Source organism: Schistocerca nitens, chromosome 10 (assembly GCF_023898315.1).
Source record: "Schistocerca nitens isolate TAMUIC-IGC-003100 chromosome 10, iqSchNite1.1, whole genome shotgun sequence".
Taxonomy (NCBI): domain Eukaryota; kingdom Metazoa; phylum Arthropoda; class Insecta; order Orthoptera; family Acrididae; genus Schistocerca; species Schistocerca nitens.
In genome coordinates this window covers 231421826-231438192 of record NC_064623.1, presented here as the reverse complement: position 1 = coordinate 231438192, position 16367 = coordinate 231421826, and the positions used below count along the sequence as shown (strand labels likewise).

At 43.4% G+C, this 16367-nt stretch overlaps 1 protein-coding gene across 1 annotated transcript in view; it reads right to left on the bottom strand.

Annotated features, from left to right (window-relative positions):
- LOC126210179 (disheveled-associated activator of morphogenesis 1) overlaps positions 1-16367 on the bottom strand; it is a 515367-nt gene that overhangs the window by 54931 nt on the left and 444069 nt on the right. Inside the window, exon 18 of the mRNA XM_049939341.1 lies at positions 6132-6193. Within this exon, the coding sequence (XP_049795298.1) occupies positions 6132-6193 (62 nt within the window). The remainder of the gene's footprint in view (positions 1-6131; positions 6194-16367) is intronic.

Genomic DNA, 16367 nt, shown 5'->3' with positions numbered 1-16367 from the left:
AGACGGCAACACCTGATTGCCGTCTTTTTTGATTTACATAAAGCATACGACATGACTTGGCGACATCATATCCTCGCCACATCGTGTGAGTGGAGTTCTCTGAGGACAACTCCCGATTTTTTATCCAAAACGTCCTGTCGCTCTGTACTTTATGTGTCCAAGTTGGTGACTCCCATAATTCCATCCATATCCAGGAGAATGGAGTACCGCAGGGCTCTGTATTGAGTGTGTGTGTATTTTTAGAGGCCATTAACGGTCTAGCAGCAGCAGTCGGGCCCTCCGTCTCACCTTCTCTGTATGCAGACGACTTCTGCATTTTGTACTGCTGCTCCAGTACTGTTGTTGCTGAGCGGCACCTCCATGGAGCCATCCACAAGGCACAGTCATGGGCTCTAGCCCACGGCTTCCAGTTTTCAGCTGCAAAGTCGTGTGTCGTGCAGTTCTGTCGACATCATACCGTTCATCCGGAACCCGCAATTTACCTTAATGACGATCCACTCACTGTAGTGCAGACATATCAATTACTAGGACTAGTTTTTGATGCTCGATTGATTTGGCTCCCTCATCTTCATCATCTTAAGGAGAAGTGCTGGCAGCACCTCAATTCCCTCTTTTGCTCGAGCAACACCAATTGGGGTACAGATCGTTCTACGCTGCTGCAGCTCTACAGAGCCCTTGTCCAATCCCGAATAGACTATGGGAGTGTGGTTTATGGTTTGGCAGCCCCTGCAGCATTGCATTTACTCGCTCCTGTGCACCACTGTGGGGTTCGATTGGCATCAGGAGCTTTTAGGACGAGTGGTGACCAGCGTACTGGTGCAGGCTGGTGGTCCCTCCACTGCAGATGAGACGTGCACAACTGCTCGCCAGTTACGCAGCACACATTCATAGTTCCCCTGAGCATCCATTACCGTCTACTTTCCCCACCTGCGGCAGTCCATCTCCCGCATTGGCGGCCCAGATTGGGGCTAACAATTGCAGTTTGCATGCGGTCCGTTCTCTCTGAACTGGAGTCCTTCCCTTTACCAGCTTTACTTGCGGTCTGTTCACGTACGCCTCCGTGATGTACGCCTCGGCCGCAGCTTCATCTGGACCTTTCTCGTGGCCCTAAGGACTCTGTTAACCCCGCTCTCTGCTGTTCCTTCCTCTCAATTCGTGACGTGTTGTGAGGCTCTGAAGCGGTTTACACCAACGGCTCAATGGCTGATGGTCATGTTGGCTTCACATATGTTCATGGAGGACATATTGAGCAGCACTCCTGGCCAGTTGGCTGCAGTGTTTTCACTGCAGAGCTGGCGGCCATATCTTGTGCTCTTGAATACATCTGCCCATGCCCTGGCGAGTCATTTCTCCTGTGTACTGACTCAATGAGCAGCCCACAAGCTGTCGGCCAGTGCTACCCTTGTCACCCAATGTAGTGTCCATTCAGAAGTCCGTCTGTGCCTCGGAAGAGTCCTGCCGTTCCGTGGAATCCCCGGCAACAAACTTTCCGAGAGGCTGGCCAAACAGGCGACGCGGAAACCGGTTCCGGAGATAGGCATCTCCAAAGCTGACCTGTATTCTGTCTTAAACCACAGGGTTTTCCAGCTTTCCCCAAAGCTGGCATAACAGCACACACAACAAACTGTCATTAAGGAGACTATGAATGTGTGGAAGTCTTGCACGCAGCCCTCTCGCAGGGAATCAGTTGTCCTTTGCTGGCTCCGCATTGGCCATACGTGGCTAACGCACGGTTACCTACTCCATCGCGAGGACCCACCTCAGTGTCACTGTGGCTCCCAAATGACAGTTGTCCACCTCTTGCTGGACTGCCCATTTTTAGCAGCTCTGTGGCGGCAGACTTTTAACTTTCCCAGCACCCTGCCTTCAGTGTTGGGTAACAATGCCTCCACAGCAGCTTCAGTTTTACGTTTTATCCTTGAGAGTAGGTTTTATACTTCTATGTAGATTTATGTAGATTTCAGCACATGTCCTTTGTCCCTCTCTGTCTTCCACCCTACTGCTTTTGGGGTGGAGGTTTTAATGTGTTGGCCAGCCACTGTTAACTGCTTTCATGTTTTACTCTTTTCTGTTTCTAACGTGTCTTGTTTTGTTGTCCTCTTTTGTTCCTTTTAGTGTTAGTTGCTTTCCCTTCGTTCTTGTGGCTTCTCCTTTCTTTCCGTTTTGTATTATATGTTTCGTCTGTTTTATTCTCACACTTGTGGCATTGTTTTATTAGGAACAAGGGACCGATGACCTCATAGTTTTGTCCCTTCTCCTGCCTTTAAACCAACCAACCAACCCCCACCACCACCACCACCACCACCACCACCAACAACAACAACAACAACAACAACAACTGTTGGTCTGTTGCAATGGCAAAGATCCATGCCTACTCATTATCATTTATTTCTTCTAAATTTATGGTATATGGAGGGCTCGGTCAGAAATGAAACTGATAGAAGCAGGAGCTCCCTATGGCCAAGAGTTTAGAAAAACTAGCATTTCTGGTGTATGTTGGAAAAGGTATGAGCCATTTGTGTTAATGTAAATTCCAGGCAGCAATTGGTGCAGCAGTAAGAGTGCAGAATGGTAATCCTAGTGTTCAGGGTCACGTTCCTATGCAGAAACATATTATTATTATTATTATTATTATTATTATTATTATTGTCAATTTTTACGTAACTCACACTGCAGATAAACCAAAATAATGCTCAATATATTTCATTTATTAATAATTCCATAAAAGGCAGGAAAAAAAAAGGCAAAGGAAAATTTGGGTTTGCAAATAAATTTCCAGGAAGGGATTTATGGCATTCACGAGAATTTTCTATATAAAATGAGGTACTTTTATTATTTTACAGTTGACTGCTGGGGTGATATTCACCTTAAAAACAGGGATAGTAGTAATTTTATCGGTGTCTTGCACACGTTACAAACACTGCATGTCTACAATTACACGGTTGTTTTAAAGTTACTATAGATAAACAAACCTGATGCAGATTCGTAAATGTTCTCTCTTATCACACAGTTTGGTATCAAACAACATGTAACACATAATTTCACCAAATTAAAAAAGAAAGGAAAAGGTAAGTATAGGAACTCAATTCCATGACCCTTAGATTACTGATCTGTATCCTTTCCACTGCGCCACCTGATGTCTGATAATTATAATACAAACAACATAAATGGCTCACGCCTCTCCCAACAAGAGCCAAAAATGCTAGTTTTCCTAAACAATTTGCCATCTGGAGCTTCCATTTCTGTTACTTTCATTTCTGGCCAAGTCCTGCATGTACCATAAATTTGGTGACGATGAGTAGACAATGTCCCCTTGGAAGATCAGTGCACAGGATCCGTGATACAGCACGGTCTTTGTCAGTCTCTCCCAGAAGTGTGGTCTAGGAACACACTCGCGTCCCTGTGGAAGCACTAGGAATCGATCTTCACCCTTTCCCTAGTGTAGAAAGCCTGGAGCACCAGTCCCCAGTAATGGACCTCACTCCTTGACATTGAACAGATGGGGGAAAAGAGAAGTGTGTATCAGCACCTTGAGAGCACTTGTGACAGTAAAGAACCATCTAATGGTGAAACATGGTGCATTTTTACACATTAATCTAGATTTGTGTGAATTCTTTCATAACCTCAGTTTTATTTGGCAAACTGGGCTGGGAATGCAAATTAGCAGAGCCACAAAATATATTTCCATTTTTCAAAGGCGATATTCTCCACTAAAGCAGTATGCTGTCCTCGAGAGCAGTCGTACCGATCCACATCACAGTATTCGCATGTGGTAATGGCTCAAGTTTTTACATTGTAACAGTTGATATACTTGGCTTTGACAGGTAGTGGAATTTGTAATACTCTCATTGTGGCCCCTTTCTTTTTTATTAGCAATTAATATCAATCTGCATTTCCTATTCAAAGACCCGTTATTAATTCATGATTAACTTACACAGTACTTTAAAGATTCTTTCAGATATTCTCTATTGATACAGCACTTTTGTACCAATCATTAAGAAATATCCTTGTACACTGTAGAAGTGTCATTTCTACGATAATTAAATATAGTCTACAATTACAGGGTTATGCATAAGTTCCTCTGGTGTTTCAGAAAATGACAGCACAAAAATGTGTCATATACAGAAAATACACACACATCTCAATGGATAAAGGCTATCAACATGTTTTTAACCCACCTATAGATCCTCAATGTGGGCACCACTTGTGACATGACAAATATCATACAACAGTCAAACTCTTGCCATACATGTCGTGCTCAATTTCGGTGAATCTGTTAATTATTCTTGCAGCTCTTCCAAAGCAAGTGGCCCTGGAGGCAGTAACACATGATCTTTCACTTAGCTCCACAAGAAAATATCACACGGAGGGAAGTCAGGTGAAAATGTGGGACAGGGAAGAAGAGAAGAGTTACGATGCGACACACATCCAATCCTGTAGTTGAGGCAGTATAGCATTGAGGTAATTGCGTACATCCAACAAAAAGTGTGGTGGTGCACCATCTTGTTGTGAAGTGAAGTCTCCACTCTCTTCCTGTAACTGTGGCATACACCACTGCTGCAACACACCCATGTAACCAGAACCAATCACAGTTTTCTCTGTAAAGAAAATGGTCCAAACACTTTTGAAGGACACATTACAAATGACATTAACTTTAGACTAAACGAGAATGTGTTTCACAATCTCGTGTGAATGTACTGTGCCCCAAACATCTACGTTACAAATCACCTCTCCAGACACTTGAAATATGGCTTTGTCACTGAAAATCAACTTCTGTGAAAAGCTGTCTTTCTCCAGTACCCACTGCAAGTAATTGCAAAAGTCATAATGAAGCTCATTATCTGAAGTAGTCAGGTCGTGTGACAACTGCAAACATTTGCCCAGAATGCACCAGACAGCTGACTGCGGTATCTGCAGTTTTCACAGTTAGCTTATATTCCTGGTGAAAGATTGCCGCATATGCTTCACCTTCGCTGCTTATGATCCCAGCTGGCCTGTGTACTTCACACAATTAAACAGCCAGCCTCATGTGTTGCACCACTCATAGGTAGTTTCATTTGTTGGAGCGTTTACCTGATATTTTGTATGAAATGGTCACTGAACTGCTACAACTAAATCACATCCAGAGAATTTAAGACACAAAATGCATGCATTGTTCTATTATATGCCATGTACTGACATGCTTGCCCCTAGTTGTGTGCTCTGCAACTACACAATAACATGAGAGATGTTCTGCCCACTGACATGTGCCATTTTTCTATACATCGTGGAGTTTTCACACAGTCGTATTCTGAATAACCCTGTATAATCCTCCTCACTAACTCTGCACGTGGCCATATTTTGTTGCCGAAACCCACTTGCCACCGTTTTGTCTCTTAACAACATGTATACCCAGTGTCAGATGTCACTGTGCTTCAGTGAATTGGAGTATTTCATGAGAAATTAATCTTTGCCTTTTCATTGAAAAGTGTAATATTTCCACTAAAAGTGGCTGCTTTATTTCTGGGGTGCAGATATTACACTCAAAGTGAAACATAAATTGTGTGTGGACACCATCACAGTTAATCATCTGTTCTTGTTATTCCTGGGAAAAGGCTGGTCTCCTGCTAGCATTTTTCAGTCATAGTTGTTTGGAAGAACCAATGTGTCACAATCGCTTCTTCCACGGTATTTTTGTCGTCTTCATTTATCGTACCAATATATTGATTATTTCTGTGCAAATGTCAAGTGATTGAGAGCCCTTAATGGATTAATTATAGTTTGGGCATCTTAAAAAGCCCAAGAACTATTTGAGTGTTTGTGAATTAACTAATTGTCCACTTTTCATTAGCCATTTGTATCATTTCAGTGAGATTCGAATGTGCAGACACCGATCATCACTCTCTTGCATTGTGAGGCTCATTTTTTAGATGTTGAAGGAACAGGGTAGTGACCTCTCATTTGGACGATTTCCTATGACGAGTCACTTCCTGTTCAGATGGGTTTATCTTGTAAACTTTGTGTCATCAGCAAAGTGATATCTCTGATGTCAATTGTAGCGTGTAACTCACATCTCCAAAAGTTGGTGGTTATTCAGCAATTTTCTTCACGTTTAAACTAAGGACTAAGATATATGTCGTGTAAAACGTTACCTCACTTTTGCAGCTTCCCTTACATGAGGGAGGTCTTCATCCAGTTTCAGAATGTCTTTGAACTGAAACAGAATTGGAAGGAAAAATTACTGTCACTCACAAGAAATATAGAGCCTTACATGAGCATCACAGTCAGTTTACTAGATATTTCTACAAATGAACTATTCACATAAATATGTAAATGAAAGAACACTGGCAACTGCAGTTTAGTTCTCTTACTAAATCATATGACTTAGCCTTTCTTCAACCACATGTTTGCTGATAATCTTATAACATCCTTCTCCTTAAAGAAATATTCACTTCCTGTAAACAGTGAACCTAGTTCAACTCAGTCTCTTTCATTGTTTTCTAGTGGTTTCCCACATCCTTCCATAAGCTCGTATCCAGTTCCTGTCATTGTTAAGTTTTTTTCTCTCCAATCTTATTTTATTTTTTGTCCCTTACCCAAGCTCCACGCATAATCATTTCTACTCATCTGTGTACGAACTTAGCATTTCCTTCATCTCTAGAACAGAGTGGCGAAGTAGGCAAACTATGCTCTAACCTGATCTTTGCTATGCCTTCTGTCACGATCCTGTCGGTAACTTACACGATTTTCACCGAGCCACACTTCTGTTGCCTCTGAATGCCGAACAGCTTCCTCACATAATCTTTTAAATGGCTGCATAGTTGTCTCCCGAGTTCCACATCCACAGAACTCCTTGCCTTCTTGTGAGGATAACTGCTATATGTGTCACATTGGCAACGAGCAAGCAGGGTTTTCATCAAACAGTATAGCTGAAAATTCATTTTTGAGTTTCTACAGAGTAAAATTTAAATGATTACATTCGTTATGCATTATGAAGAGAAAGTACCTCACAGCAACTAGAGAATGAAATATTAAGACCATTATCAATAGAAACACAAACTATAAAACTTTTTTTACTTATATAGTCAACTGAAACTGAAGGCCCGACCGAGGTGGCACCGCCTTCACGTTTGAGCCCGAGATCAGAGATCGGAGGGAGTAATGGCACAAACTCCAATAGTCTACATTGAAGTGCTGTCACGTGCTACACTTCTCCTTGCAAAACTCCTCACACACTCCCTTTCTGAAAACATTTATTCGCAGTGTAATGTGTACGAACAAATGTTTCTCCCGAATAAAATGTGACTGCAGTATTTGAAACAACACTGCCCGCCAAAAAAGTAAAGCACCCAAAAGAAATGGTCGGATGTCACTAACTTTGTACAAATCAAGAATGATAGGCTATATACGGGATGGGAACAGTGTCAGATGTTGAGTATCATTGTGAAGGAGACAGAGAAGCTGCATACTTGAGAGAGATAGTAGTAATCAGCACCTTATTGTGAGTCTCCATGTGGTCAGCTGGTCTAATTGTGCAATATACAGATTTGTGTTGTTTCAGTGACAGTGCCCCATCGGACAGCACGGGAACACGAAGGCGGGCATACTCGTCATCGAGATTCTGTTGACCACGTCTGGCCATCTCGAGGGAGTACCGACCACCATGCATGTCGTAACCTCTTCATGTCTCTGTCTGCCATCTGACAACGAGTAATGGACTCCTTGCAAAATTTCGTATCAGCCACCACCATTGGTCAGAGACTAACAGCAGCCGGACTAGAGAATTACTGTCCCGTGCGTAGGCTGCCATTAATACAGCAACACAAATGGCTGCGTTTGCAGTTTTGCCGTGCCTGGGAATCGCAGACTGCTGATGAATGGCATCATTGTGTTCGGTGACGAATTCCATCCTTCCAGGGTTTCCGAGTGTCACAGTTGTGCTACTCCTGGCATCACAACGTGGGGAGCCGTCGAGTACAACTTTGAGTAACGACTGGTGACGAAAGAGGGAACTCTGACTCCACGACGGTCACAAGCATTCTGCATCCTCGTGCACGCGTTACCTCTTGTGCAACAGTGCTGTGGTGCCATTTTTCGACAGAAGGCTGCTTGTCCGTATACAGCACGTGTCTGTCGGCTGTATGTGTGATGTTGCGGTACTTCCGTGACCGATGAGATCTTCAGCTCTGTCCCCAATAGAATGTGTGGCGTCAGCTCGGGTGTTGACTCCGTCCCGACGCCAGTTGCGGGTAAGCTCAGCTCGGGAAACGCCACCCTACAGTGGCGAATTGTATCAATTATAAACGATTACGTGCACAGTGTCGTCGTATTATTAAAGAAAGCAAGAAAGCCAGCTGGGCTGCTTTCACAAGCACCTTCAACAGTTTTACTCCTTCTTCTGTTGTCTGGGGTAGCCTGCGCCGGCTATCTGGCACTAAGGTCCACTCACCAGTTTCTGGCTTGACGGTCGCGAATGACGTCCTTGTGGCCCCTGAGGCTGTCTCCAATGCCTTCGGCCGCTTTTTCGCAGAGGTTTCGAGCTCCGCTCATTACCACCCTGCCTTCCTCCCCCGCAAACAGGCAGAGGAGGCTAGGCCACCTAACTTCCGCTCCTCGAATCGTGAAAGTTATAATGCTCCATTCACCATGCGGTAACTCGAAAACGCACTTGGCCGATCACGGTCCTCCGCTCCAGGGCCTGATTCTATTCATATTCAGATGCTGAAGAACCTTTCTCCTGCGGGTAAAGGTTTTCTTCTTCGTACTTACAATCGCATCTGGATTGAGGGACATGTTCCCGCATGCTGGCGCGAGTCTATTGTTGTCCCGATTCCTAAGCCGGGGAAGGACAAGCACTTGCCTTCCAGTTATCGACCCATCTCGCTTACCAGCTGTGTCTGTAAAGTGATGAAGCGAATGGTTAACTCTCGATTGGTTTGGCTGCTCGAGTCTCGACGCCTACTTACCAATGTACAATGTGGATTTCGTAGGCGCCGCTCTGCTGTTGACCGTCTGGTTACCTTGTCGACCTTCATTATGAATAACTTCTTGCGGAAGCGCCCGACCGCGGCTGTGTTCTTTGATTTGGAGAAGGCTTATGACACCTGTTGGAGGGCGGGCATTTTCCGCACCATGCATACATGGGGCCTTCGCGGTCGCCTCCCTCTTTTTATTCGTTCCTTTTTAATGGATCGACAGTTCAGGGTACGTGTGGGTTCTGTCCTGTCAGACACCATTCGCCAGGAGAATGGGGTGCCACAGGGCTCAGTTTTGAGCGTCGTTCTCTTCGCCATAGCGATCAATCCAATAATGGATTGCCTCCCAGCTGATGTATCAGGCTCCCTTTTCGTGGACGATTTTACCATCTATTGCAGCGCGCAGCGTACGTGTTTCCTGGAGCGCTGTCTTCAGCGTTCTCTTGACCGTCTTTACTCCTGGAGTGTCGCCAATGGCTTCCGTTTTTCTGCCGAGAAGACGGTCTGTATTAACTTCTGGCGCTACAAAGAGTTTCTCCCACCGTCCTTACGACTCGGTCCCGTTGCTCTCCCATTCGTGGAGACAACAAAATTTTTAGGTCTTACATTTGACAGGAAACTTAGTTGGTCTCCACATGTGTCATATTTGGCTGCCCGTTGTACCCGTTCTCTAAATGTCCTCCGTGTTCTCAGTGGTATGTCGTGGGGAGCGGATCGAACCGTCCTACTTCGCCTATATCGGTCGATCGTCCACTCCAAGCTGGATTATGGGAGCTTCGTATACTCCTCTGCACGGCCATCCATCTTACGCCGCCTCAACTCCATACAACATCGGGGTTTACGACTTGCGATCGGAGCGTTTTATAGTAGTCCCGTTGAGAGTCTTCATGCTGACGCTGGTGAGTTGCCACTCACCTACCGGCGCGATATACTGCTTTGTCGGTATGCCTGTCGGCTACTGGCAATGCCCGACCACCCGTCTTATCGTTCCTTTTTTGATGACTCTCTCGACAGTTAATACGAGTTATATGTCTCTGCCCTGCTACCCCTGGAGTTCGCTTTCGTCGCCTCCTTCAACACCTTAATTTTTCACTCCCTGCAACCTTTCGAGTGGGCGAGAGCCACACGCCACCTTGGCTCCAGGCTCAGGTTCGCGTCCACCTTGACCTCTGCTCGCTCCCGAAGGAGGTTACCCCCGGTTCGGTCTACCACTCCCGTTTTGTCGAACTTCGTTCGAAGTTCATTAATATGACCTTCATTTATACAGATGGCTCTAAGACCAATGACGGGGTCGGGTGTTCTTTTATTGTCGGGGCACACAGTTTCAAATACCGGCTCCATGGCCATTGTTCGGTCTTCACAGCTGAGCTCTTTGTCCTCTACCAGGCTGTTCTTTACATCTGCCGCCACCGACATTCTGCATATGTCATCTGCTCCGATTCCCTGAGCGCTATCCAGAGCCTCAGTGATCCGTACCCGGTTCACCCTTTCGTGCACCGGATCCAACGCTCTCTTCAGCAGCTGGTGGACGTCGGTTCTCCGGTTAGCTTTATGTGGGTTCCTGGCCATGTCGGTATCCCTGGGAACGAAGCTGCAGATGCCGCGGCCAAGGCTGTGGTCCTCCAGCCTCGGACAGCTTCTTGTTGTGTCCCTTCGTCAGATTGTAGCAGGGTAATTTGTCGGCGCATTTTATCGCTGTGGCATGCCGATTGGGCTGCACTTACAGACAACAAGCTTCGGGCCTTGAAACCTCTTCCCGTGGCTTGGACGTCCTCCTCACGCCCTTCTCGGCGGGAGGAGGTAGTTTTGGCCCGGTTACGCATTGGACACTGCCGGTTCAGCCATCGCCATCTGCTGACGGCTGCGCCGGCGCCGTTCTGCCCATGTGGGCAATTGCTGACGGTCCGCCACATTTTAACGTCGTGTCCGGATTTTAACACCCTGCGTCTTGATCTTGGCCTGCCATGTACTGTAGAAGCCATTTTAGCGGATGACCCACGAGCAGCTGCTCGCGTTCTTCATTTTATCGATTTGACAACCCTCTCAAAGGACATTTGATTATGCTGTTTCCTTTTTTTAATCCTATGCCTGTCAGTCTGTCTTTTATCGTGTTTTCCGTTCCGTTGCTGTTTTAAACTTGTGACTCGTGGTGCATTCCTACCGTAGTCTGGGCGCTAATGACCGTTGAAGTTGTGCGCCCTAAAACCAAAAAAAAAATATCAGCTCGGGAGACAGTACGTCAGCTCTGTGACACCCTCGGTGAGCAAATTGGTACACACGTCCCGGCCAGAGGGCATGAATGTCATACTGATAATAGGGCTCGTACAGCTGACATCTTTGTAAATTTGATTCACTTCTGCAATTACTGAAATAACATCACGTACCCTCATAACTTGAGAAGTTTTATTTCGTTTCCTGCTGTCCTGGGAGCTTCACGTTTTTTGTCAGGCAGTATGTCATCTCATTCACATCTGAATACTTGTTTATTCTGCCACCTTTCAAAATCAAATCCCATCAACAGAAGAGTTTTTCTCAGTTTTATTGCTACCCTCGAACTCTTGCACTGGTGTTCTTTCTTTGAAAAGTTAGTAATATCACATATATTGCTGCCTAATAGCACATTTATCTGTATCATCAGTGAGATATGTACTGCATGTGTTTCTTTTCGTTTTGAGTCGATAACTAAATTCTGCTCCTATCGGCATCATCTCCCTCTTGCTATAATTTACATATCGTCGGCTTTCTCGACTTTATCATCATCTTTTGTGTCAGCACTACTTACTTTACTCTCCTTCTCATTGTCAGAAAAGTTACTTATGTTACCAGCAAGCTGTTACAGCTGACCACAAAAGTTATTTTCTGTGATCAATTTCTGCACTTGCACTGTGAGGTAGCAACGTGCTCTACTCTGACCTAGAACGTGGCTATAGCTACTTGTGCGACTGTGGCAGTTCTTGTTGTTGCTGAATCTACAGTTTTCTTTGGTGAGTATTACATTTGAGTTGAAAGTCTGGTGACCAGAGAGAGAAATATTTTGGAACATTTACAGTGTGGTAATACACATTACTCAAGAGGAGTGAGCCCTATTCCGACATCTTCTTACTGATGAACAACACTCACATCCAAAACTTATTGATGAGATGAGGAAAGAGAAACATAAAATAACATACTGAGTATAAACGTATAGATATTGTGCATTGGTTTTCTTTTTATTTTTGAGTGTAGCAAGCTCTATTGAGAGTTAGGCGTAAGACGGTAATCACAGTAACTTTGCAAGAGGAGATATCAGCTCAAATGCGGCAAAGAATATTTTGTGGATTGCTATCCTGTGCGGGGGATGCACTGATCGAAAGAATGGATATGTATGAGATGAAAAATGAACTTGTGACACATTACTGTCACTCTGTATATTGAACAATGAAGGTGGTCATTTAATGCAGTTCACATATTTGACGATGAAGAGGGTATTTGATTGGTTAACACAAAAGTAGTGGGGCAAATTATTTATGAAATAGTAATGTAGCAGAGATAGCAGTTTTGAATTGTAAAGTAATTACAGCAAAGTTGGAGCAGAAATCCTGAGATTACACCTTTCAGACAAAGATAAATTCTGGCAGGTGAATCCAGGGACAATGGTCATCTGTGCATGAGCTGTGCTTGCTTTGTGTGTGTGTGTGTGTGTGTGTGTGTGTGTGTGTGTGCATGCGTGCGTGCGTTTTCTTTTCTGAATAAGGCCAAAAGCTAAATGTGGCTGTCTGAAACTCAATATGTCATCTTTATAGTTAATAGCAGTCTATCCTTTTCCTAATATTATTGATATTCCATAGTTGATTTAGATAGCATTAAAAAGGCCATGTCCATTTAACACACAAAATCAGCCAATGGCTGTCTAAAGACCTCCACTGTTCTCCACAAATGAAGCAGTGTGTGGCTTTTACCAATATAGTCTTAAATTAAAACTGCAGAAGGTAGACCTACGTACCTTTACCTCTCGGGCACAAAATTTATGGTACAGAAATAGTCTAGAAGTTAATTTCAAAATAATGAGATGATATTTTGATGATATACGTCCAACAGTAATATTTATTTGGCGAGATACACCCAGTTTCTGTTTCTTTTGTCCCATCTGGTAGGATTACTGGTGTAAGTTAGGAACAGAAGAGTTGCCGAAGTGGCATCCAATTGAAAGACTTCCACCACGCCACTGAGCCAAACAGTATTATTATTATTATTATTATTGTTACACATCTCTTTTATGAGAAATCCTCGCAGAACTCACTTCCAACTGTTGTCACTAGAATGTAATTGCAGGCTATAATAGTAATGACACATCATGTTTCAAACCAGACAGTCTTCATGCTGTCGTCATTGTTGCCTTGAAGCATGACACTGCAAGAATGTCAGCTAGGTAATAATTTGTATTGAAATAAATAAAAACAATGAAATCCTGAATATTCAATACCAATCTGCAAAGCATGCGTGCTCATATATTGGTTTGTTTTACACTTTTTTATAAAATAAAAAAGCTGCCTTTGATTTTGGGCAAATGACAAATTCGGAACTCTCATACGCATGACAGTTTATCACGTGCACATGGCACACACATTCATGCAATTATAAACAGACCTGGAGCCCGAGAACCCAGGAACAATGAAGATACACAAGTGCGATGTAAGCAGTTGCTATTAAGCTACAATTGTTACCTGACACTCCAGTGCACTACCCCAACTTTGCTTGTTGTTGTTGTGATCTTCAGTCCTGAGACTGGTTTGATGCAGCTCTCCATGCTACTCTATCCTGTGCAAGCTTCTTCATCTCCCAGTACCTACTGCAGCCTCCATCCTTCTGAATCTGCTTAGTGTATTCATCTCTTGGTCTCCCTCTATGATTTTTACCCTCCACGCTGCCCTCCAATACTAAGTTGGTGATCCCTCGGTGTCTCAGAACATGTCCTACTAACCGATCCCTTCTTCTAGTCAAGTTGTGCCACAAGCTCCTCTTCTCCCCTATTCTATTCAATACCTCCTCATTAGTTACGTGATCTACCCATCTAATCTTCAGCATTCTTCTGTAGCACCACATTTCGAAAGCTTCTATTCTCTTCTTGTCCAAACTATTTATCGTCCATATTTCACTTCCATACATGGCTACACTCCATACAAATAATTTCAGTAACGACTTCCTGACATTTAAATCTATACTCGATGATAACAAATTTTTCTTCTTCAGAAACGCTTTCCTTGCCATTGCCAGTCTACATTTTATATCCTCTCTACTTCGACCATCATCAGTTATTTTGCTCCCCAAATAGCAAAACTCATTTACTACTTTAAGTGTCTCATCTCCTAATCTAATTCCCTCAGCATCGCCCGACTTAATTTGACTACATTCCATTATCCTCATTTTGCTTTTGTTGATGTTCATCTTATACCCTCCTTTCAAGACACTGTCCATTCCGTTCAACTGCTCTTCCAAGTCCTTTGCTGTCTGACAGAATTACAATGTCATTGGCGAACCTTAAAGTTTTTATTTCTTCTCCACGGATTTTAATACCTACTCCAAACTTTTCTTTTGTTTCCTTTATTGCTTGCTCAATATACAGATTGAATAACATCGGGGATAGGCTACAACCCTGTCTCACTCCCTTCCCAACCACTGCTTCCCTTTCATACCGCTCGACTCTTATAACTGCCATCTGATTTCTGTACAAATTGTAAATAGCCTTTCGCTCCCTGTATTTTACTCCTGCCATCTTCAGAATTTGAAAGAGAGTATTCCAGTCAACATTGTGAAAAGCTTTCTCTAAGTCTACAAATGCTAGAAAAGTAGGTTTGCCTTTTCTTAATCTTTCTTCTAAGATAAGTCGTAGGGTCTGTGTTGCGTCATGTGTTCCCACATTTCTACAAAATCCAAACTGGTCTTCCCCGAGGTCAGCTTCTACTAGTTTTTCCATTTGTCTGTAAAGAATTCGCATTAGTATTTTGCAGCTGTGACTTATTAAACTGATAGTTCGGTAATTTTCACATTTGTCAACACCTGCTTTCTTTGGGATTGTAATTATTATATTCTTCTTGAAGTCTGAGGGTATTTCGCCTGTCTCGTAAAGGCCAGCAGTAGTTCTAATGGATGTGGTCTACTCCCAGGGCCTTGGTTCGACTCAGATCTTTCAGTGCTCTGTCAAACTCTTCACGCAGTATCGTATCTCCCATTTCATCTTCATCTACATCCACTTCCATTTCCATAATATTGTCCTCAAGTACATCGCCCTTGTATAGTCCCTCTATATACTCCTTCCACCTTTCTGCTTTCCCTTCTTTGCTTAGAACTGGGTTTCCATCTGAGCTCTTGATATTCATACAAGTGGTTCTCTTTTCTCTCTCCAAAGGTCTCTTTATTTTCCTGTAGGAAGTATCTATCTTACCCCTAGTGAGATAATCCTCTACATCCTTACATTTGTCCTCTAGCCATCCCTGCTTAGCCATTTTGCACTTCCTGTCGATTTCATTTTTGAGATCCTTTTTGCCTGCTTCATTTACTGCATTTTTATATTTTCTCCTTTCATCAATTAAATTCAATATTTCTTCTGTCACCTAAGGGTTTCTACTAGTCCTCTCCTTTTTACCTATTTGATCCTCTGCTGCCTTCACTATTTCATCCCTCAAAGCTACCATTCTTCTTGTACTGTATTCTTTTCCCCCATTACTGTCAATAACAATTGACAGTAATGGGGGAAAAGAATACGCTCTCCCTGAAACTCTGTACAATCTCTGGTTCTTTCAGTTTATCCAGGTCCCATCTTCTTAAATTCCCACCTTTTTGCAGTTTCTTCGGTTTTAATCTACAGTTCATAACCTAGATTGTGGTCAGAGTCCACATCTGCCCCTGGAAATGTCTTACAATTTAAAACCTGGTTCCTAAATCTCTGTCTTACCATTATATAATCTATCTGAAACCTGTCAGTATCTCCCGGCTTCTTCCATGTATACAGCCTTCTTTTATGATTCTTGAACCAAGTGTTAGCTATGACTAAGTTATGCTCTGTGCAAAATTCATGCAGGCGGTTTCCTCTTTCATTTCTTAGCCCCAATCCACATTCACCTACTATGTTTCCTTCTCTCCCTTTTCTTCTCTTGAATTCCAGTCACCCATGACTATTAAATTTTCGTCTCCCTTCACTACCTGAATAATTTCTTTTATCTCGTCATACATTTCATCAATTTCTTCGTCATCTGCAGAGCTAATTGGCATGTAAATGTGTACTACTGTAGTAGGCGTGGGCGTCGTGTCTATCTTGGCCACAATAATGAGTTCACTATGCTGTTTGTAGTAGCTTATCCGCACTCCTATTTTTTTTTATTCATTATTAAACCTACTCCTGCATTACCCCTGTTTGATTTTGTATTTATAACCCTG